The sequence below is a fragment of the Carcharodon carcharias genome, chromosome 4 (genome assembly GCF_017639515.1).
Source record: "Carcharodon carcharias isolate sCarCar2 chromosome 4, sCarCar2.pri, whole genome shotgun sequence".
In the NCBI taxonomy this organism is placed as follows: domain Eukaryota; kingdom Metazoa; phylum Chordata; class Chondrichthyes; order Lamniformes; family Lamnidae; genus Carcharodon; species Carcharodon carcharias.
This window is the reverse complement of record NC_054470.1, coordinates 171,243,072-171,262,764: the sequence shown is the minus strand read 5'-3', so window position 1 is coordinate 171,262,764 and position 19,693 is coordinate 171,243,072. Positions and strand designations below refer to the sequence as shown.

The window sequence follows — 19,693 nt, the reverse complement described above, 5'->3', positions numbered from 1 at the left end:
TAAAGGGCACGGAGGGTATTTCCGCGGGGCAACTCAGGTAGCGGGGCACTGGCTCCAAAAGGAGGGTTCAGGCTTGGGGCCAACATGGAATTCTGTCCGAACAGGGGTAAGCTTAGACAGAAGACCATAGCGCACCTGCGCCACCTCAAGACCCAGAATGACATCAGGGCTGAGCACACCTGTCCTAAGGTGTTCAATGGCATTGGCCGCGAGCCGGATGTCCATGGACATGCAATGTTTCAATTCTTGCAGAAACATCAAGCCCACTCCTCCACCACTCAGCACATCCCTGATCCTGGTCACCCCGGGAGCCACCGCCCTCCTCTCTGCCAGCCACTGGAAAGGGCAGAAGTGCAGATTCCTGAGCAGCGGCTCTCTGATGATAGCTGCTACTTCTGACAGAGGAGAGCTACGGCGCGAGGCGACCATATTCCAGACTTTGATCAGGTCCTGGTAAAAGACGTGCAACACCTGCAAGGAGCCACAAAGGTCCTTCAGGTCTACAAACAGGAGCAGCACGTCATAACACAGGCCATGCACCCGGCGGAAGAAATACGTCACCAGGGCACACCATCTTGGAGGGATCTCAACGTAAAGGTATCGCTGCAGCGCCTGAAGGCAGAAAGTCGCCACCTGGGTACCTAGGCACACCAGCACTTGACCGCCCTCCCTAAGCGGAAGACTTAGAACATTAGCAGCGACCCAGTGCAACCTTTTGTCTTAGACAAGTCGACGAGCACGTTCTGGATTTTTGTGACAAAATCCGGGGGAAAGGTCAAAGTGACCTCAGGTGTACTTGTACAAGGAACACAAAGTTAGCATGCAGGTGTAGCAAGCAATTAGGAAGGCAAATGGAATGTGGGCCTTTATTTCTAGAGGACTGAATACAAGAGTACTCAATCGACTGAGACGTTTGGCCCAACCAAGGGTCTACAGAAAATGCATTTCACACCTCAAGATGAGCAAAAGACAGTGTCGCAGATGCCTTCGCTTGACTTGGTATTTGGTGGCTGATATCTATAACAATCTCGGTGAAGATCTGACACCACATGGAATGGGAGGCCATCTAATACCGGTTGCTCTCAAGGTTACCACTACCCCCAACATTTTTTCCAGTGGATCCTTCTAGAGCTCCAATGGGGACCTCTGCGGAATCTCACAATTGGCTACACATAAATGCAGAAGGCAAGTGGCCAATGTCCTTTTCAATGAAGCTCACCATTACGTGCACTTCAGCATGGATGAAGCACACCAGGCTGCCAGAGCTGTGGGATTCGCTGTGCTCTCAGGCTTCTTGCAAGTGCAGGGCATCAACTGTAAAGTACCCTTGAGAGCTCCCTGGCAACAACCAGTGCGAATCATTAATAGAAAAGGATTTCGCTCTCAATGTCCTGCTGATCTGTGATCACACCAAGCAGATCATGTATGATTGTGCTAGGTACCATTGCAGCTCCCACGAATCTTACATCTTGAGTCACTTAAGGGTGCCACAGGTCTATGAGGGCCCTCAGCGCAAAGAGGGTTAGCTCCTGGGTGATAAGGGCTAGCCCTTAAAGATGTATCTAATGACGCCGGTTCGTCATCCACAGAGTGCACCTTAAGGGAGATACAATGCCGCACATTCAGCCACAATGGAACAGACTGTTAACTTCTTAAAGATGCATTTCAGATGTTTGGACCAATCAGGTGGGGCTCTTCAGTATTCACCACAGAAGGTATCCTGCATCATCATTGTTTGCTGCACCCTGTACAACCTAGCGCTGCAAAGGGGGAGATGAGTTGCCACATGGAGACACGGAGGAGCTACACGTCTCTTAAGAGGAGGACAATGAAGGGGATGCCATTGTACGTGCATGCGGAAGACATGCCCATGACAAACTCATAGCGACAAGATTCCAAGAGGAATAAGGTGAAGGCGAGCACAAGTTCTCCTGACATCTTGACGTAGGAGAGACAATAAGACCTTCATTGTCATCCTGAACATCTCACAAGAAGTGAACAATCACAAGATGAGAAGCGGGAAGCATAAGTTGCCTTCACCCCTAACAAAGCGGTCATCCTTGGAAGGCACAGCACCCGAGGAAGCACCTGGAGATACGTCAAGGTGCTTCGTTCCCCCCTCTCGCCTAGCTGCTGCTGGAATGCACCCATGTCTAAAGCCATGGAGTGTGGGTCCGAATGCAAATCTGGCAGAAACTGTGCGCTTTATGGATCTGGATCTCCAAGGCAACCACCACCCTCCCAATGGAGGCTATGATGCGCTTGCATCCTGCAGCCACGACATCAGACAGAATGTGGACGGACTCCTCCATCCTTCATTCGAGTCTGGTGACAGCCTCTCACAATTTTGTCTGATAGGAACATAAGAGCAAGTGGAGACCATTCAGCCCATTAAGCCTGCTCCACCATTCAATACAATCATGGCTGATCATCCACTTCAACGCCTCATGTTCCCTTGCCTGTCTTTGCATCTTCAACATTTCTCTGTGGGTTGAGTGCAGAGGCTCATCCTTGGACTCAGCAGGGGCCTAGTCTCCAACTGTCCACCAACTGTCAGAGACCTTGGCTGCCATCGCCTTCACCTGCTACCACCTTCACCTACTGTGGGCACAGATCCGTGAAGTGATCACCAGGTTGTGAACTTGAACCTACTCTAGAACTAGAGCCCACTGGAGTGTGTGTATCTGTGCTACTGGAGGGTGCATTGACAGATTTTCTATAAATGGATCCTCAGCCACCTCATCTAAGGTGGGCAAGGGCTGAGGCGCAGGCTGGGCCTCTTCCTCCGCCTTTTCTTGCTGGTATCTGGAACAAAGGGAAGAGGCAAATAGTGATTGGCTAGGCAGGTACACTCAGTGTCTGCATGTTGCTGATGTATACTGGATGCATCCTCACTGACTTGTTCTGAGAGGTGGATCTCGCCTTCCATGAAGGAACGATCTTTGTATCTTTGTCCTCAACAGACAACTCAGCATCCTCCTCCTCCAAGGTGGAGAGGTCCCACAATTACAGGGTACCATCTCCAGTGTTGTCTCTCTCCCTTTTGTTGTGGGCTATCCTGTCCTGCATACTGACAGATGGATTGACTGTGAGCACTATGGATGAAAGAGCAGTTTAGAAGCATGCATGCCTGCTGTGCGTGCTAAGCCCTCTCCTGTAACTGCTGAAGATGCTGTTTGTGCAGGATCTTACATGAGATGTTGATGTTAAAGCAACTGGCTGACAATCAGTGCTGCTGTCCCATCTACTGGTAGAGTGTGACGTCCCTGTTGACTCTAACCCTTAGAGTGCCTGATACCCTTAAGAAAGTGTGAGTTTGGAGTGAGTAGAAGGTTCAATTACAAAAACAGAATTACCTGGAAAAACTCAGCAGGTCTGGCAGCATCAGTTCTGTTGAAGGGTCACGAGGATTCGAAACGTCAACTCTTTTCTTCTCCGCCGATGCTGCCAGATCTGCTGAGTTTTTCCAGGTAATTCTGTTTTTGTTTTGGATTTCCAGCATCCTCAGTTTTTTTGTTTTTATTAGAAGGTTCACTTACCCTGCCGGAGTGGAACATATCATTCATTCTCTTCCTGCACTGCAGGGCAGTCCTTTTTCGGTTGGCATAGGCACTGACCTCCCTGGCAACTTCTTCCAAGGCCACCAAGGTCCAGTGGAAGGGCTTCCTGCTCCCATCCCAAGGGAAGAGGACCTCCCACCTTTCCTGGATGAGAAACTCCAGGGAGTCCTCACTGAACTGTGGACCAGATGGGTTTGTTTTTTTGTCTGCCATTGCAAAGAAGTTCCTAATACACCTGGGCTGCAGTGAGTGAAAGTGTGTGCAGGTGCCATTTAGATATGACACCAGGACTTTCGACCCCATGAGGTAATTGCAGGGTGGATGAATTGCTGCCCACCCCACCAAAAGATTCGACAAGCACCTCGCTGCTGCATAACTAATAAGCTGAAAGGTAGAAGATTGGACGCAAAAACCCACCCTGCCAGCTAGCGGGAACCCTGCCATTTTCCCGCCCGCCACCGCACTTGGTGTCCAAAACAGAAAATTCTACCTGTTATCTCTGTTTTTCTCTCTCTATAGAGGCTGCCAGGCCTGCTGAGAATTCCAGTACTTTCTGTTTTTATTATTAAAGATATACATTCCTGTTCTCTGTAAACCTCAGGTTAAATGGGCTGTGGAGCTAAATGCACTGTGCAACGAAGCAGAAAGGTTCCAGGTTCTATCCCCAGACAGTGTCAAATTAGTTGGTCTCAGCTTGGTTGCCTACAATAGTGCTTTAAATGGCCTGGGGGTGCCTGGCTCAGGGGAGGAGGGGAGATATGGGAGTGGGAGTGGGCGAGAAACACCCATGATTTCCAATTCTCGCTACTATCCTTCATCTCCTGGAAAGTGCACATAGTGATACTGTCAAGAAAGAAAAAAGACTTGCATTGATACAGCCCCTTTCACAACCTCAGGACGTTCCAAGGCACATTACAGCCAATAAAATGCTTTTAAGGTGTGGTTACTGTTGCAATGTAGGAAACGCAACAGACAATCCACATACAGCAAGTTCCCACAAACAGCAATGTAATAAGGACCAAATAATCTGCTTTAATGATGTAGATTGAGGGATAGATATCGGCCAGGACACCGAGGATGATTTTCCCACTCCACTTTGTAATATTTTACTGGAGTCTTTTACATCCACCTGAGAGGGTAGACGGGACCTTGGTTTAACATCTCACCCGAAAGATGGTACCACAGGCTGTGCATACTACTCCCCCTGTGCTGTGCTGGAGCGTCAGCCTAAATTTGTGTTCAAGTCTCTGGAGTAGGCCTTGAACCAACAACCTTCGAATCATAAGTGAGAATGCTACCAGCTGAGTCGCAGCTGGCAGAAATGACTGGGCATCGCTGTGGTCAGTCACTGTCAAGGCTGCAGTGTGGACACCGCCCAGCTGCATCAGGTGGCTTCAGAGGGTAGCATCTGCGGAAGCAGTTTACCACCCACTTTTATTGGCTCAGTTATTTTTAAGGAAGCTCTCAGTAGATTACATGACTGTTGGTGAGGAGCATCTGGTCATGATGCTGCAAAAATTATTAATGTGGGGCAAGGTTTGAAATACCAGCTGGTTTTCGGCTTGTCATTTTTATATGTTCACAATCCAACGTGAAGCAATACCATCAGGAAAAACATGGAAGAAAACTGGAAGGTGATAGGTTATACACCAACTCGCAGCCTTCCCATTTGATTTAAGTAATGTGTGCTATTCGTGGTAACACCATGTCTTACATGAAAGGGCCAATTAAGAAGAATTGTTTTTAAGCACAATAATTTATTTTTGATCCTATAACTGTTATGCTAGAAAGAAAATATTTAGCTGACAAATATAGTTATGCCTTACACAGCTAATGTGCAATTGCTTTTTGAAACTACACTTACTGTTCTTGGCATCTCCCCTCAAGAGACAACTGTGCTGATCACAGGCACAGTGGCAGAGCAGTGAAAATGCTGCTCACTTCACACTCCCCTGAATACACAGGGTCAGAGCAAGCATCTCAATGCCTGTGTTATTTGATTCCCACTCTATCTCCCATCTTTCAGCAGCGTGCTTGCAATAATATCAGAAGGCTTCCTCATGACCTTTCACTGCCCACAGATAGTGTTCCATCTTCTGTTTCTTTTTTTTGGAAAAAAAAAGTATATAGAAATAAAAAGCATGGAACTCAATCCAAAAGAATCGGGTAAATATCAAGTAAAGCAGCTACTCAACTTGAAAACAGTTGGGATTAGGAGCCAGGAAGCTAAGAAGTCGCCAATAGCCTACAATAGGGCATGTCCATTACAATTATTTGTTTGCTTCTCAATTGAAACTTAACTGGTTTGAATGTTACAATCCCATACCAGACTCCCATATCTTGTTATGGTCCTGCACGAGATTCCAAAATTTGTTACAATCTGGTTAGGGACCAATAATCTTTTTTGTTCAAGTAGACGAAATTTGAAACCCCAGTTACTCACAAAGCAAATAAAGGCACAAGATTTCACAATTTCAAATGAACAGAAAAAAATTTACTAATAAAACCAACCAAGCAAACAGTCTATATACTCTGTTGTACACTTGAACATGTAGAATTAACATGAGGTAAACATGAACGAACAGGCAAACTGTGGTCGAACACACCACAAGCTGCACATTAAACAGCAGACAGAACCAAGACAGGTCCCCTGAATTTTCTCAGCAACCCACACGAATGCCAGGGAATCACAAAAATTCTTTAAAACCCTGTCTTCCTCCTAAGGGATTTCTGCTTCTCTCTCTTTCAAAGAGCTAATCTGATCCCCAGCCAACAGCAGCTTTACTCTACCCGTGTTCCACAGGTAAAACCTTAACCCAAAAGGCACACTATTCCAGATTTCCCTCAAATGTGCTCCCAGGTCGAGTCTCCTTAGTCTTCTTTTCCAGCTGAGCTGATGTCCTACTGAGACAGCATTCCACCCTGTGCTGGCCAGACGACACGCCTGTATCTAAAAATGGGCACGGTCCCAGATTCTCAGCTATGCTGCTGCCAACAACTGCTTCTGGGTTTCCATGAGCCCCAGCTCTTAGCAGCACCGAGCAAATGGCAGCAGTTCAGCTGCATGGAGTTGACTCTCCTCTCTGTCTGCTTCCAACGGACTGCTGTTCACTTTGTGCCTTGAATGGAACTGTATGACCCGTTAATATCTCCCAACATGATTCCGCCCCTTTTCCTAGGTAGGAATATATCAACCCTTGGCACATTCTGTACCCTAAACGTTACTATCCCCAGTCAACCAGAGGTCACCCTTACAGATGCAAAGTAACTGTGGCTCCACACCTAAAATGCGCGCACACAGACAAAAACAATCCCCAAAATATAGATTTAATCACAGAGAAACAAATTAACACATCGCTCAGAACTCCATTAATACTAGGAGCTACAACTATGTGGTCACAATCCCAGCTGCCTAACCAACTTTTACTGATAGATTAGAAATTTTCAGCACACAAGGGTTTACCAACAGCCTGCCAATCCCAGACGTACAACCAATGCAGGTGAGAGAGGCCAGTCAGCCCATCTGCCTCATTCTTCCATAGATGTCTGCAATTCCATCACAGCATCTAAATGCCTCTTGAGTATTTCTGGAGTTTAGTCTCCACTTTAGCAGAATTCATTGGGAGAACTACAGTGATATTTAAACAAGTGAGAGGTGGCAGCAGCAGTACCTACTGGGGGTCTACGACTGGCAGATGACAGGGGTAGTCAGAGGTACTAGCAGCATAGCCTATCAGGAGGATCACAGTGATAGTTAAGTGTTTAACTTATCATTAATCTAAGTATTAAGAGAATAACATCCTTTAGGCAAAGTATCTGCCATACATAAATAATCAGAAATGACGAATAAATATGAAATCAAATTAATCTATAAACTAGATGTGACTATTCCAATGCATTCCTTGGTGGCCTCCCAAGTTCTACCCATGTAAATCAGAGGTAATTTTGCTGCCTGTATCCTAACTTGCACCAAGTTCAGTTCACCCATCATTCCTGTGTTCGCTGACCTACATTGGCTCCCGGCTAAACAGCATCTCTATATTAAAATTCTTACCTTGGTTTTCAAATGGCCTTATGACCCACCCTACCCCCATCTCCCCACCTGTCTATAATCTCCTTCAGCCCTACATCCTCCCCTCCAAGATATCTATGCTCGCCCATTTCTGGCCCCTGACCATGCCTGATTTCAATCACACCAACATTGCCTTCAGCTGCCAAGGCCTTAACTTCTGGAATTTCCTCTCTGCCTCTCTTCCGTCCTTTAAGACACTCCTTAAAATCTACCTTTGACCAAACTTTTGGTCATCAGCTATAATATCTCATGATGTGTCTTGGTGACACAGAGAAAATATTTCCATCTGTAGGGAAGTCCGAAACATAATTATAAAATAGTCACTAATAAACCCAAAGGAGAATTAGGAAGATGCTTTTTTATTCGAACTGGAAAGAATGTGGGGTGTGCTATCAGAAGCACTAGATGAGTTGAACAGCATAGATGCATTTAAGCAGAATCTAGATAAGCACATAAGGGACAAAGGAACAGAAGGGCGTGGTGATTGGGCTGGATGAAAATGAGTGGAAGAAGCCTCCTGTGTAGCATAAATAGTGGCACAGCCCAGATGGACTGAATGGCCTGTTGCCATGCTGTGGACTCCATGTAACTACACTAGCCAAAGGAGCAACTGAGGTGAAGAAATTATATTTCTCATATTAGTCCTGAACTTGTGTCTTAACACTTTGCACCTGTGCCTCAATGTCTTGCAGTTGCAATTTAATTTGACTTCGTAATCAAAGTACCATGATCCCTCTCCCTTTTCCTGGCAAAGATCATCAAACATTTTCTCTCCTCCCTTGATTCCTTGCTGGGATATGGCATCCATTGGCAGCAAACAGTAACTTGCTCAGGAAGTTGTTATTTGTGCACAAGCCTGGACAGTAAATGTCAGTGGACTATACAATTGCAGATAGCAATACTGAAGGACCTAACACTGTCTTAACCCGTGTCCATACGCATGCTACCAACCAGATTAACTGTATAGCAAATTGAGAAAGGGAACCCTGACTAACAGTTCTCTCCTAATTCAGGGGCAGGTGCCAATTAAAGTAACCCAGCCACTAGCCCTGCTGAGATCAATGAGCTCAGGCAGCATAGACTAGGGATTGAGTGTCATTGTTTTTATGGTTCAGCTACTTATTTCCTTAACCAGTTAAGTCATTGCAAGTGTCTACAACATTTAAGCAAAGATATTATCCATTCACTTTTATGGAAGCCTGCTTGTTGGATGTAAATTGCTCTGACACTTGGGCATATAGCTGAACAATGTGAATGCAGCAGTAGATTAATAGCCTCAATCATTACCTCTGCAAATCCTTATCCAACATCAGTTCGCAACCGACGGTAAATGTCAAGGATTCTTCAAACTTTAAAACCATTACAGTTGAAGACATTTCTCAATAAATTAGCTTCTGAACTTCAGTGCACAATCATCTTCACTGATGCTGCACTCCCAGTGGGCAGAAGTGTTTGAAGGTTTGATCTGAGATAAGGCTGCAAGGCCAGAGGGCCCATTCTTTATCCTTCGAGTGTAGCTTCCCATTGGGAGTGCAGTAGGCCAGAGTTTATTTATGCGTTCTTTCAGTAACGGAAAATTGGCTAACAGCAGACACAGAGATTGTACTTTTTAATGCCATAACTTAGTTCCAAATGGTACAGTGGGTAAAATGCAACACCTGGCAAGACAGCGGGCCATTTCAAATCAGGGATGCTGCTGCTTTGATGCCTGGACTGCAAACAACTCAGTCAACTTTAGCCAGGCTGACATTAGATGTAATACAATGAAGCACAGTGCCCTTGAACCATGGGAGATTAAAAGAAATGGGGTTAGTCAGGGTTCTCCTCCCCATTATCTTATGGCCACGTGCTGCAAAGAGCGTGTGATGAGAGGATCAGGCTCAATGGCTGATGCCCATCGAAGTTTAATAACCCTGTAGCAATCGTAAGTCAAGGCTCACATGTTAAGAATAGTTGCTTGGGTCAGTTACCCAAAGGAAGTCCTACCCCAGCAACAAAAATTTTCAGGATGGGGTGATGATAATGGCTGGGGTGGGGTGAGTAACCACATCTTCTCTGCTTTACCAACATTTTTAATGGAGCAGAAAATGGTAATCTGCCAATGGAATCTGTTTCCGACTATAGTTTCTCCATCAATCTTTCAAATGTGTGCTCAGGATCTTTAAAGTGCAAGAACCTGACATTAATTATGCACACGGTTTGAGTTCTTATTTGGCAGCCCATGTTTTAGAAGGTCGCTGATTTAAATTAAAAACATGTTAAGAGTCGCGCATAGAGCAATTAGTCACTGGGAACCTGACATTGCTCAGCGACAGCAAGGGATAATTTTTTGCACAACTGATTGTATGATTAATTTGGACCAAAGGGTACCAGTTTAAAAAAATACTTGCTCTGTAATGAGATATTGAGCTACATGCTGGTATATAAATGCAGCAAATCGAAGTTGGAACAATTGCAAATCCTTACCTGACTGGATGATGAGTTTAGCACATTCATTACAGGGGAACAAGGCCACATACATCGTGCATCCCTTAACGTCAGCAGAGTTCTTGTTCAGAATCGCATTTAATTCTGCGTGACAAACTAGAGGAGAGAATAATAAGTCATAAGAGAATTAAAAATAAGATGCATAAGCAAAGCAGCTAGCGTTCCAATTAATCCTCATCTGGCCTTGTGTTTCCACACAACCTTTGAAGAGGAGGGATTTCTGTCAGAGTTGGGATTAAATAACCAGTTCCTTACATTCTTGTTAGAGATCAAGAGGCTCAGAAGATACCATAAACAGCAAAAAAAGGCAAACTAAAAAAAAAAATCCCATTTTCCATCCTGCTTTTTAGTAAGCAGAAAATTTGTTCCACCATTTACATAGGATAACAATTCTGAAGTAGTTGCCAAGAGTTTATCTGGCCACATTATAATACACTTGGATCAGTAATCCTAATGATTTAACATCTCAGCCTATATCATAAACATATTTTTTAGCAGGTAAGAGCAAAAAACTGTGGATGCTGGAAATCCAAAACAAAAATAAAAATACCTGGAAAAACTCAGCAGGTCTGGCAGCATCTGCGGAGAGGAGCACAGTTAATGTTTCGAGTCCATATGACTCTTCAACAGAACTAAGTAAAAATAGAAAAGAGATGAAATATAAGCTGGTTTAAGGGTGGGGAGGAGGTGGGACAGGTAGAGCTGGATAGAGGGCCAGTGATATGTGGAGATAGCCAAAAGATATCATAGACAAAAGGACAAAGAGGTGTTGAAGGTGGTGATATTATCTAAGGAATGTGCTAATTAAGGGTAGAAAGCAGGGCAAGCAAGGTACAGAGAGCCCTGGTGGGGATGGGGTGGGGTGAAGGGAAGGGATCGAAATAGGCTAAAAGCTAGAGATAAAACAATGGATGGAAATACATTTAAAAATAATGGAAATAGGTGGGAAAAGAAAAATCTATATAAATTATTGGGAAAAAAAGGGGGATCAGAAAGGGGGTGGGAATGGAGGAGAGAGTTCATGATCTAAAATTGTTGAACTCAATATTCAGTCTGGAAGACTGTAAAGTGCCTAGTCAGAAGATGAGGTGCTGTTCCTCCAGTTTGCATTGAGCTTCACTGGAACAATGCAGCAGGCCAAGGACGGACATGTGGGCATGAGAGCAGGGCGGAGTGTTAAAATGGCAAGCGACAGGGAGGTCTGGGTCATGCTTGCGGACAGACCGAAGGTGTTCTGCGAAGTGGTCATCCAGTCTGCGTTTGGTCTCTCCAATGTAGAAGAAACTGCATTGGGAGCAGCGAATGCAGTAGGCTAAATTGAGGGAAGTGCAAGTGAAATGCTGCTTCACTTGAAAGGAGTGTTTGGGCCCTTGGACAATGAGGAGAGGGGAAGTAAAGGGGCAGGTGTTGCACCTTCTGCGGTGCATGGGAAGGTGACATGGGAGGGGGTTGAGGTGTAGGGGTTCACGGAGGAGTGGACCAGGGTGTCCCGGAGGAAACGATCCCTGCGGAACACCACCAGGGGGATGAAGGGAAGATGTGTTTGGCGGTGGCATAATGCTGGAGTTGGCGGAAATGGCGGAGGATGATCCTTTGAATGCGGAGGCTGGTGGGGTGATAAGTGAGGACAAGGGGGATCCTATCATGGTTTTAGGAGGGAGAGGAAGGTGTGAGGGCGGATGTGCGGGAGATGGGCCGGACACACGGTTGAAGGCCCTGTCAACCACTGTGGGTGGAAAACCTCGGCTAAGGAAGAAAGAAGACATGTCAGAGGAACTGTTTCTGAAGGTAGCATCATCAGAACAGATGCGACGGAGGCGAAGGAACTGAGAGAATGGGATGGAGTCCTTACAGGAAGTGGGGTGCGAGGAGCTGTAGTCGAGGTAGCTGTGGGAGTTGGTAGGCTTGTAATGAATATTAGTGGACAGTCTATCACCAGAAATTGAGACAGAGAGGTCAACGATGGGAAGGGAAGTATCAGCAATGGACCATGTGAAAATGATGGAGGGGTGGAAATTGGAAGCAAAATTAATAAATTTTTCCTGGTCCAGACGAGAGCATGAAGCAGCACCGAAGCAATCATCGATGTACCGGAGAAAGAGTTGTAGGAGGGGGCCAGAGTAGGACTGGAACAAAGAATGTTCCACATACCCCATAAAGAGACAAGCATAACTGGGGCCCATGCGGACACCTATAGCCACACCTTTTATTTGCAGGAAGTGAGAGGAGTTTAATGAGAAATTGTTCAGTGTGAGAACAAGTTCAGCCAGACGGAGAGTAGTGGTGGATGGGGATTGTTCGGGCCTCTGTTCGAGGAAGAAGCGGAGAGCCATCAGACCATCCCGTTGGGGGATGGAGGTGTAGAGGGATTGGACATCCATGGTGAAGAGGCGGGTTGGGGCCAGGGAACTGGAAATTGTTGATATGATGTAGGGTGTCAGAGGAATCACGGATGTAGGTGGGAAGGGACTGGACAAGGGGAGAGAGAATGGAGTCAAGATAGCAAGAAATGTGTTCCGTGGGGCAGGAACAGGTTGACACGATCGGTCTGCCGGGTTAGTCCTGTTTGTGGATTTTGGGTAGGGGATAGAAGCGGGCCGTCCAAGGTTAGGAGACAATGAGGTTGGAAGCTGTGAAAGGAAGATCTCCAGAGGAGATGAGGTCAGTAACAATCCTGGAAACAATGGCTTGATGTTCATTGGCGGGGTCATGGTCCAGGGGAAGGTAGAAGGAAGTGTCTGCGAGTTCACACTCAGCCTCTGCAAGGTAGAGGTTTTTTTGCAGGCTGTTTGTCCTTCTTTATGATGGTCAAAACACATTACCACATGAGCAACCAAAAATAACCATCACCAGCCAAAGCAATTCAAGACCAAGGTTTCTTTACCTCTGATCTCCGCAAGCCATCCTTAGATATCGGAAGAGGTGGATAGATGACCAATGTCTACAGTTCCATCACCAATGTCCAAGATGACAGTAGGTGGTGGGGAAAAGCAGCCAAGGCCAACAGGCTCTTCTAAAGCAAAAAGTCAGCCCTCAGCAGGAGAAGTTGATGTCCGGGTGCCCAGATATGACAGCAGAGTGCTCATCCAGCCTGCAATATATCAGGGAACACCCAACTGCATAATTAATGAGCCCAGCATTGTGCGATTCGGCGTGAACTTCCACCGGGCTTTGTGGCTGGAAAGGCTCGCGGTTCCTGCTCCCGCCACAGAACTTAGGCCCCGGAATGGAAAATCCCAGCCTCTGTTTTTCTCCACAGATGCTGCCAAGCCTGCTGAGTTTATCCAGCACTTCATTTTTATTTTAGATTTCTAGCATCCACAGTATTTCACTTTTATTTTATTACTAACATTTATAGATCTGCTCAACAGACCATTTATTTTCTGCCACTGGTGGTGCATGTTCCATTTTGTGGCAGGAATCATGACCTCCAAATATACTGTCCAAAAGATGTTGTGCTGTAGTTTGAATGCTAAAAATAAGACTAAGCTCAGTAAAGCACTCTTTCCTCACATTCCCCCTCACTTTTCAAGATAAGCACAAACATTAGGGTTACTGCCTGGATGCATAAATTACCCTCCCCACTATCTTTGGCTACCATTTTATCCAAAATGCAGTGGCCATTTTGTTTTTAACATATTGTCTGTTAAAGCCTTCAATGTGCAGTGTTTCTTCTTTATTTCTCCTCTTCCCCCAAGAGTTTACTCTGCTTCCCACAGACATGGCAACTCTCTCCCTGTCGGGGAAGTCTGAGTGTCAGCTCCGATAGATTCAAATGTCTTCATCAGCTGTTGAGTGCTGCAACCGCTGAAACCTCCCGAGGATTGTGGCTGCGAAGAAGCCAACAACAAAAAAAAAATACAAATACACACACCCAGCTCAGAATATAGGAAGGCCCCGACTCTTTTCGTAAAAGTAACTACTAATGACATTTTAAGGCAGCCTAGAAAAAGTAGATATCAGTTTTCAATGTCTTGCAACATTTATAACAAGCCATTAACATTAATGCAGTTTTATCTCTTCACGGAAAAAAATCCCAAGTGATTTTCAACAGAGATGGTAGCTCCATCTATCTCTGCAGCTTTATTCCACCAGAGAATCTAAAAGAACTGTGTGAGGCTGCTAAACCTTACTGCACAGTGTGCCAGTGTGAAAAGGAAAGCAAGAGCAACTTAACAATGACAAGCACCAGGCAAACAGCTGGAGGATGATAGGGGAAAATGAAAACTGTGAAGCAGCTGCAATTCAAAACATTTTATTCCAATGAGATGTTAAGTAAGTGCTTAAAATTAAGAGCACTTTCTGGATTTTCTCTAATTGCATTTTCCACAAATTTGCTATTTAAAATTGTAACTGGGGAGGAGGAGGAAAGTGGACTGGCATTCATGTCAGTAACTAGGGTTTCCCTATTTCTAAAGCTGCTGAGAGGGGGACCTAGAGGTAGCATTACAATGCTTAACCAGGTACTCTAAGCTTCCACAGTGCAACTGGTTTAGATGTCCTGCTCTCTCACTAAGGAGGGGGAGGGGGGGGGGGTGGCAATGGCAAATAAAGTAACTTCCTGTAGTCATTTACAGATTAGATATTCATCTAGAGTGTGGCATCAAGGAGCCCTAGCAAAACTGAAAACAACGAGAATCGGGGGAAAACTTTCCATGGGTTAGAGCCATACCCAGCACAAACAAAGCAGGTTGTGGTTGTTGAAGACAAATCATCACAACCCCAGCATAATGCTGCAGGAGGTCCTCAGGTTAGTGTCCTTGGCCCATCCATCTTCAGCTGCTTCATCAATGACCTTCTTTCCATCATAAGGTCAGAAGTAGGAAATTTCGCTGATGATTGAACAACGTTCAGCACCATTCACGACTCCTCAGATGCTGAAGCAGGCCATGTCCAAGACCTGGACAATATCCAGGCTTGAGCTGATAAGTGACAAGTTACATTCGCAAGACATTTGTTCCAGGAAATGACCATCTCCAACAAGAGAGAATCTAACCATCTTCCCATGACAATTAATGGCATTACCATTGCTGAATCTCCATCAGCAACATCCTGGAGGAGTGGGCTTACCATCGGCCAGAAACTTAACTGGCTCAGTCATATAAATATTGTGCCTACAAAGGCTAAGAACTCTGCAGCGAGTAACTCACCTCCTGCCTCCCCAAAGTCTGTCCACCATCTACAAGACACAAGTCAGGAGTGTGAGGGAATAATCCCCACTTGCCTGGATGAGTGCAGCTTCAACAACACTCAAGATCGGCGGCATCCAGGACAAAGCAACCCACTTAATTGGCACCTCAGCCACCACCTTAAACAAGCATTCACTCCCTCAGTGGAACAGTACGTACAATCTACAAGATGCACTACAGCAACTTGCCAAGGTTCCTTCAACAGCATCTTCCAAACCCACAACCTCAAGCACCTACAAGGACAAGAGCAGCAGACACATGGGAACATCATCACCTGCAAGTTCCCTTCTAAGTCACATACCATCCTAACTTGGAACTCTATCGTAATTCCCTTCACTGTTGCTGGTTCAAATTCCTGGAACTCCCTTTCTAGCAGCACAGTGGAAGTGCCTACATCATATGGACTGCAGTGGTTCAAAACAGCAGTTCTTCACCATCTTTGCAAAGCAAATTAGGGGTGGGCAACAAATGTTGACCTTACCAGTGACACTCACATCCCAGGATCAAATAAAAAAAACCTACGGTTATGGAAGAAGGTCTCATAATTTCACCAAAGCCACTGGCCGGGAATTTGTTGGAGTGGGAGGTACCTACACCACATGGACTGCAGCGGTTCAAGAACGCAGCTCACCACCAGCTTCGCAAGGCCAATCAGGGATGGGCAACAAATACTGGTCTAGCCAGTGACGCCCATATCCTGTCAAAGAATAAAAAAACTTGCAATGCACCCAGTTAGTTAGCTAGTTTCCATACTTCACCTTGAAAATATTTTGCTCTGTAAATTGCTTGGATTATGATCTGATAAAAGTGCAATGGGGTTAACAGTGCATATGAGATCTTGGACAAGGAGGCCAATAGTGACTGGTTATTTCTTTAGCCAATGAGATTTAGGGATTAAGAAAGAAGCAGAGAAATGGTGGAGAAGGAAATAGGGTGAATTAGTGTCAGCACCAACTTTTATTTAGATAGCACCTTTAACATTTCAAGGCACTTCCTAGGTTTATTATGAAGCAAAATTTGACACCAAGCCACACAAGGAGATATTAAGGCAGATGTCCAAAAGCTTGATCAAAGAGGTAAGTGTTAAGGAGCATCCTGAAGGAGGAAAGAGAGGTGGAGAGGTGTAAAGAGGAAATTCCAGGGTTTAGGATTTAGGTAGCTGAATGCCTGGCTGTCATTGATGGAGCAATTAAAATCAAATCAGAAATCAAAATAAAAAGAGCGTCAGAATGATTGGTTTAAGAAACAGAGAAAAATAGAGAGCCAAAAAGGAAATGAAAGAAAAAAAAATCCAAAATATTAAGTTTTAAATTTAAATAATCTCTGAAAAATTTACTGCCAGCAGAAATGTGATTCCACTGCATCAAATGTTTCCTTTCTGGGCCCGAGAAGTTCAGTGACATTAAATGGACATAAATCTTGTAGTACACATACACTGCGAGAAAACAGACCTTAACTCAGTAATTAATGTGCAAATACAGCAATTTCTTGAAGCAAACAGTTGTGGTGGGTGGGTGGGTTAAGGATGAGACACAATTTGTCCATCAATTTGTGGTGATCAACGACTCATGCCCCGTCTCTTCCTTGCCACAAAATGTTTGACAATTTACACATTGATAACAGTGAGCACTATTAAACTCGCTGTTGTTTTGCTAAGCAAATTCTGGCTCTCTGCTATAATTTCAACCAAGCAGTTAGAGAGGAATTTACTCTGTACTAATCATTTTACAGAGCTAAACAATAAACAAGCAATCTGAGAATATATCCTCAGACTTCTGATTGTGAAGTTCCCGACAGTATAAACAGTTTTTGCTTTGCTTTTCAAAAAACTCATCAGAAAGGACAATTAGCTACATTTCACAGCTGACCAAAACCTTTAACCTGGATTTCCTGATAAGAACAGTGGCAGTGATCGACAAGATGTCCAAATTGTCAACTACAACAAAATGCCACCTGATTTGCCATGACTACAGGAAACCATGCAGCAGCCCCAAACAGTGACCAGAATTCCATCCTTTCAACACACAGTAGGTTGAGGGATATGCAGTTAAAAAACTAACTCGCTGTAAAATCTGATGCAGCAGTGGCCTCTACTGGTGATATGAATTAGGCACTGTGAGGCAGAAGAAAGCAAAATCCATGAAGCCAAAGCAAGGATGCCGGATAGCGAGCAGAGCAAAGATTAAAATCCTTGCAGATGCAGAAACATCATAGATGTGTTTTGCCACGGGGAAGGAGCAAAGCTAAAGAACCTCCTCAAATTGGTTAGAATGCATAGGGGAAAGCAGGAAAGATTCTGGTCTTTCACTCTGGGGCATGGGGTCAAATCCAGCTTAGACACGTGAGATCACGGACTCCCTTGTCCAGTAGCTGTAAGTATTGCACGTGACGGATCTGGTGGTCTCAATTCCAAACTCAATTCCACAGTTTGGTACCAATAATCATTTTCTTAGGAAGGCACGCAAGAGGACTGATGGGGGAAAATGGACAAGTGTTGCAACAGTGGGATATTCTTTTGCAGGTTGGGACTGAGGCCCGTTCTCATAATAAAAACAGCAGTCATTTGTATTTCATTTTGATAAAGTAGCTGTTGAAGGTTTCAATAGATTCAAATAAAGTGCAATAAGGTTGTATAAAATACCCATTTGCATGGCCTGATTTAATGAGTTTTGTTTTTTATTAGACTGCACCACTGAAGCAAATTAAAATGCTTAATAATTCATGTTATGCAAGGTTCAAGTGCATGGGGAGCCAATTTAACGGCCACATGAAGGTTATATTGGATATTCATTTTACAGAGGGCCTCCATATGGTTTTCTCAACACACTCCTGTGTAACTACAACAACTGTCAAAACTATTTTTTTGAAAGTGTCTTTGTACAGAAAGTGTACATAATTTAGTTATTTGGCTTTTCTTCACTCCAAATGTTCTTTTACGCTCCCAATTCTCTTGAACCACATAACACTTGTTATGGTGTTAAGTGTAAAAAGTGTAAAAATAATAGGGTAGTAAGAGTGGGGGATATCAACTTCCCCAACATTAACTAGGTTAGTCATAGTATGATAGATTTAGAGGGAGTGGAATTCTTAAAATGCATCCAGGAGAGCTTTTTAAGCCAGTACATAGAAGATCCTACAAGAGAGGGGGTAGTCCTGGACTTAATTTTAGGGAACGAAGCTGGGCAAGTGGTAGAGGTATCAGTGGGGGAGCAAATTGCAGATAGTGATCATAATGTTAGATTCAAGGTTGTTATGGAAAAGGACAAGGATGAGCCAAAAATCAGAGTTCTAAATTAGGGGAAGGCCGATTTTAATAAGATCAGATATGGTTTGGCCAGTGTGGACTGGGAGCAGCTACTTTTAGGAAAATCTGCATCAGAGTTGTAGGACTCATTCAAAAAGTAAACAGAGAGACTGCAAGGCCAACAGATTCCAGTAAAGACAAAGGGTGGGACCAACAAATCCAGGGAGCCCTGGATGTCGAGGGATATATAGGATTGGATAAAGAAAAAAAGGGACGCTTATGGCAGATACCGAGGGCTCAAAACAGTGGAAGCCCTGGAGGAATATAGAATGTGTGGGGTGGAACTTAAAAAGAAAATTAAGAGAGCAAAAATGGGGCGTGAAAAAACACTGGCAGGTAAAATAAAGGAAAATCCAAAGTTATTTTACAAATACATTAAGAGTAAGGGGATAACAAGGGAAAGAGTAGGGCCCATTAAGGACCATGGTGGGAATTTCTGTGTGGAGCCAGAAGATGTAGGTAGGGTTCTAAATGAATACTTTGTATTCGGTGTTCACAAGTGAGGGGGACAATATGGGTATGGAAACCAGGCAGAAGGACTGTGATCTAATTAAAGAAATTAGCATAGAAAGGGAGGATGTTCTAAGTAGTCTGGCAGGCTTAAAAGTAGATAAATCTCCAGGCCCGGATGAAATGTATCCCAGCTGTTGACTGAGGCAAGGGAGGAGGTAGCAGGGGTGCTGGAAATAATTTTCAATACCTCGCTGGCCACAGGAGAGGAGCCTGAGGACTGGAGGACAGTCAATGTGGCGCCATTATTCAAGAAGGGAGGAAGGGATAAACCAGGGAACTACAGGCCAGTCAGTCTAACCTCAGTGTTGGGGAAACTATTGGAAGCAATTCTGAGGGACAGAATTAATCTACACTTGGAAAGGCAGGGATTAATAAAGGACAGTCAGCATGGTTTTGTTAAGGGGAGGTCATGTCCGACCAATTCGATTGAATTTTTCGGTGACCAAGTGTGTAGATGAAGGCAATGCATTTGACGTAGTCTACTTGGACTTCAGCAAGACTTTTGATAAGGTCCCGCATGGTAGACTGATAACAAAGGTAAGAGCCCATGGGATCCAAGGCAATTTGG

At 44.6% G+C, this 19,693-nt stretch overlaps 1 protein-coding gene across 1 annotated transcript in view; it reads right to left on the bottom strand.

Moving 5' to 3' along the window:
* The window catches only part of dctd (dCMP deaminase), a 54,148-nt gene that overhangs the window by 20,682 nt on the left and 13,773 nt on the right, over positions 1–19,693 (bottom strand). Inside the window, exon 4 of the mRNA XM_041185565.1 lies at positions 10,099–10,215. Within this exon, the coding sequence (XP_041041499.1) occupies positions 10,099–10,215 (117 nt within the window). The remainder of the gene's footprint in view (positions 1–10,098; positions 10,216–19,693) is intronic.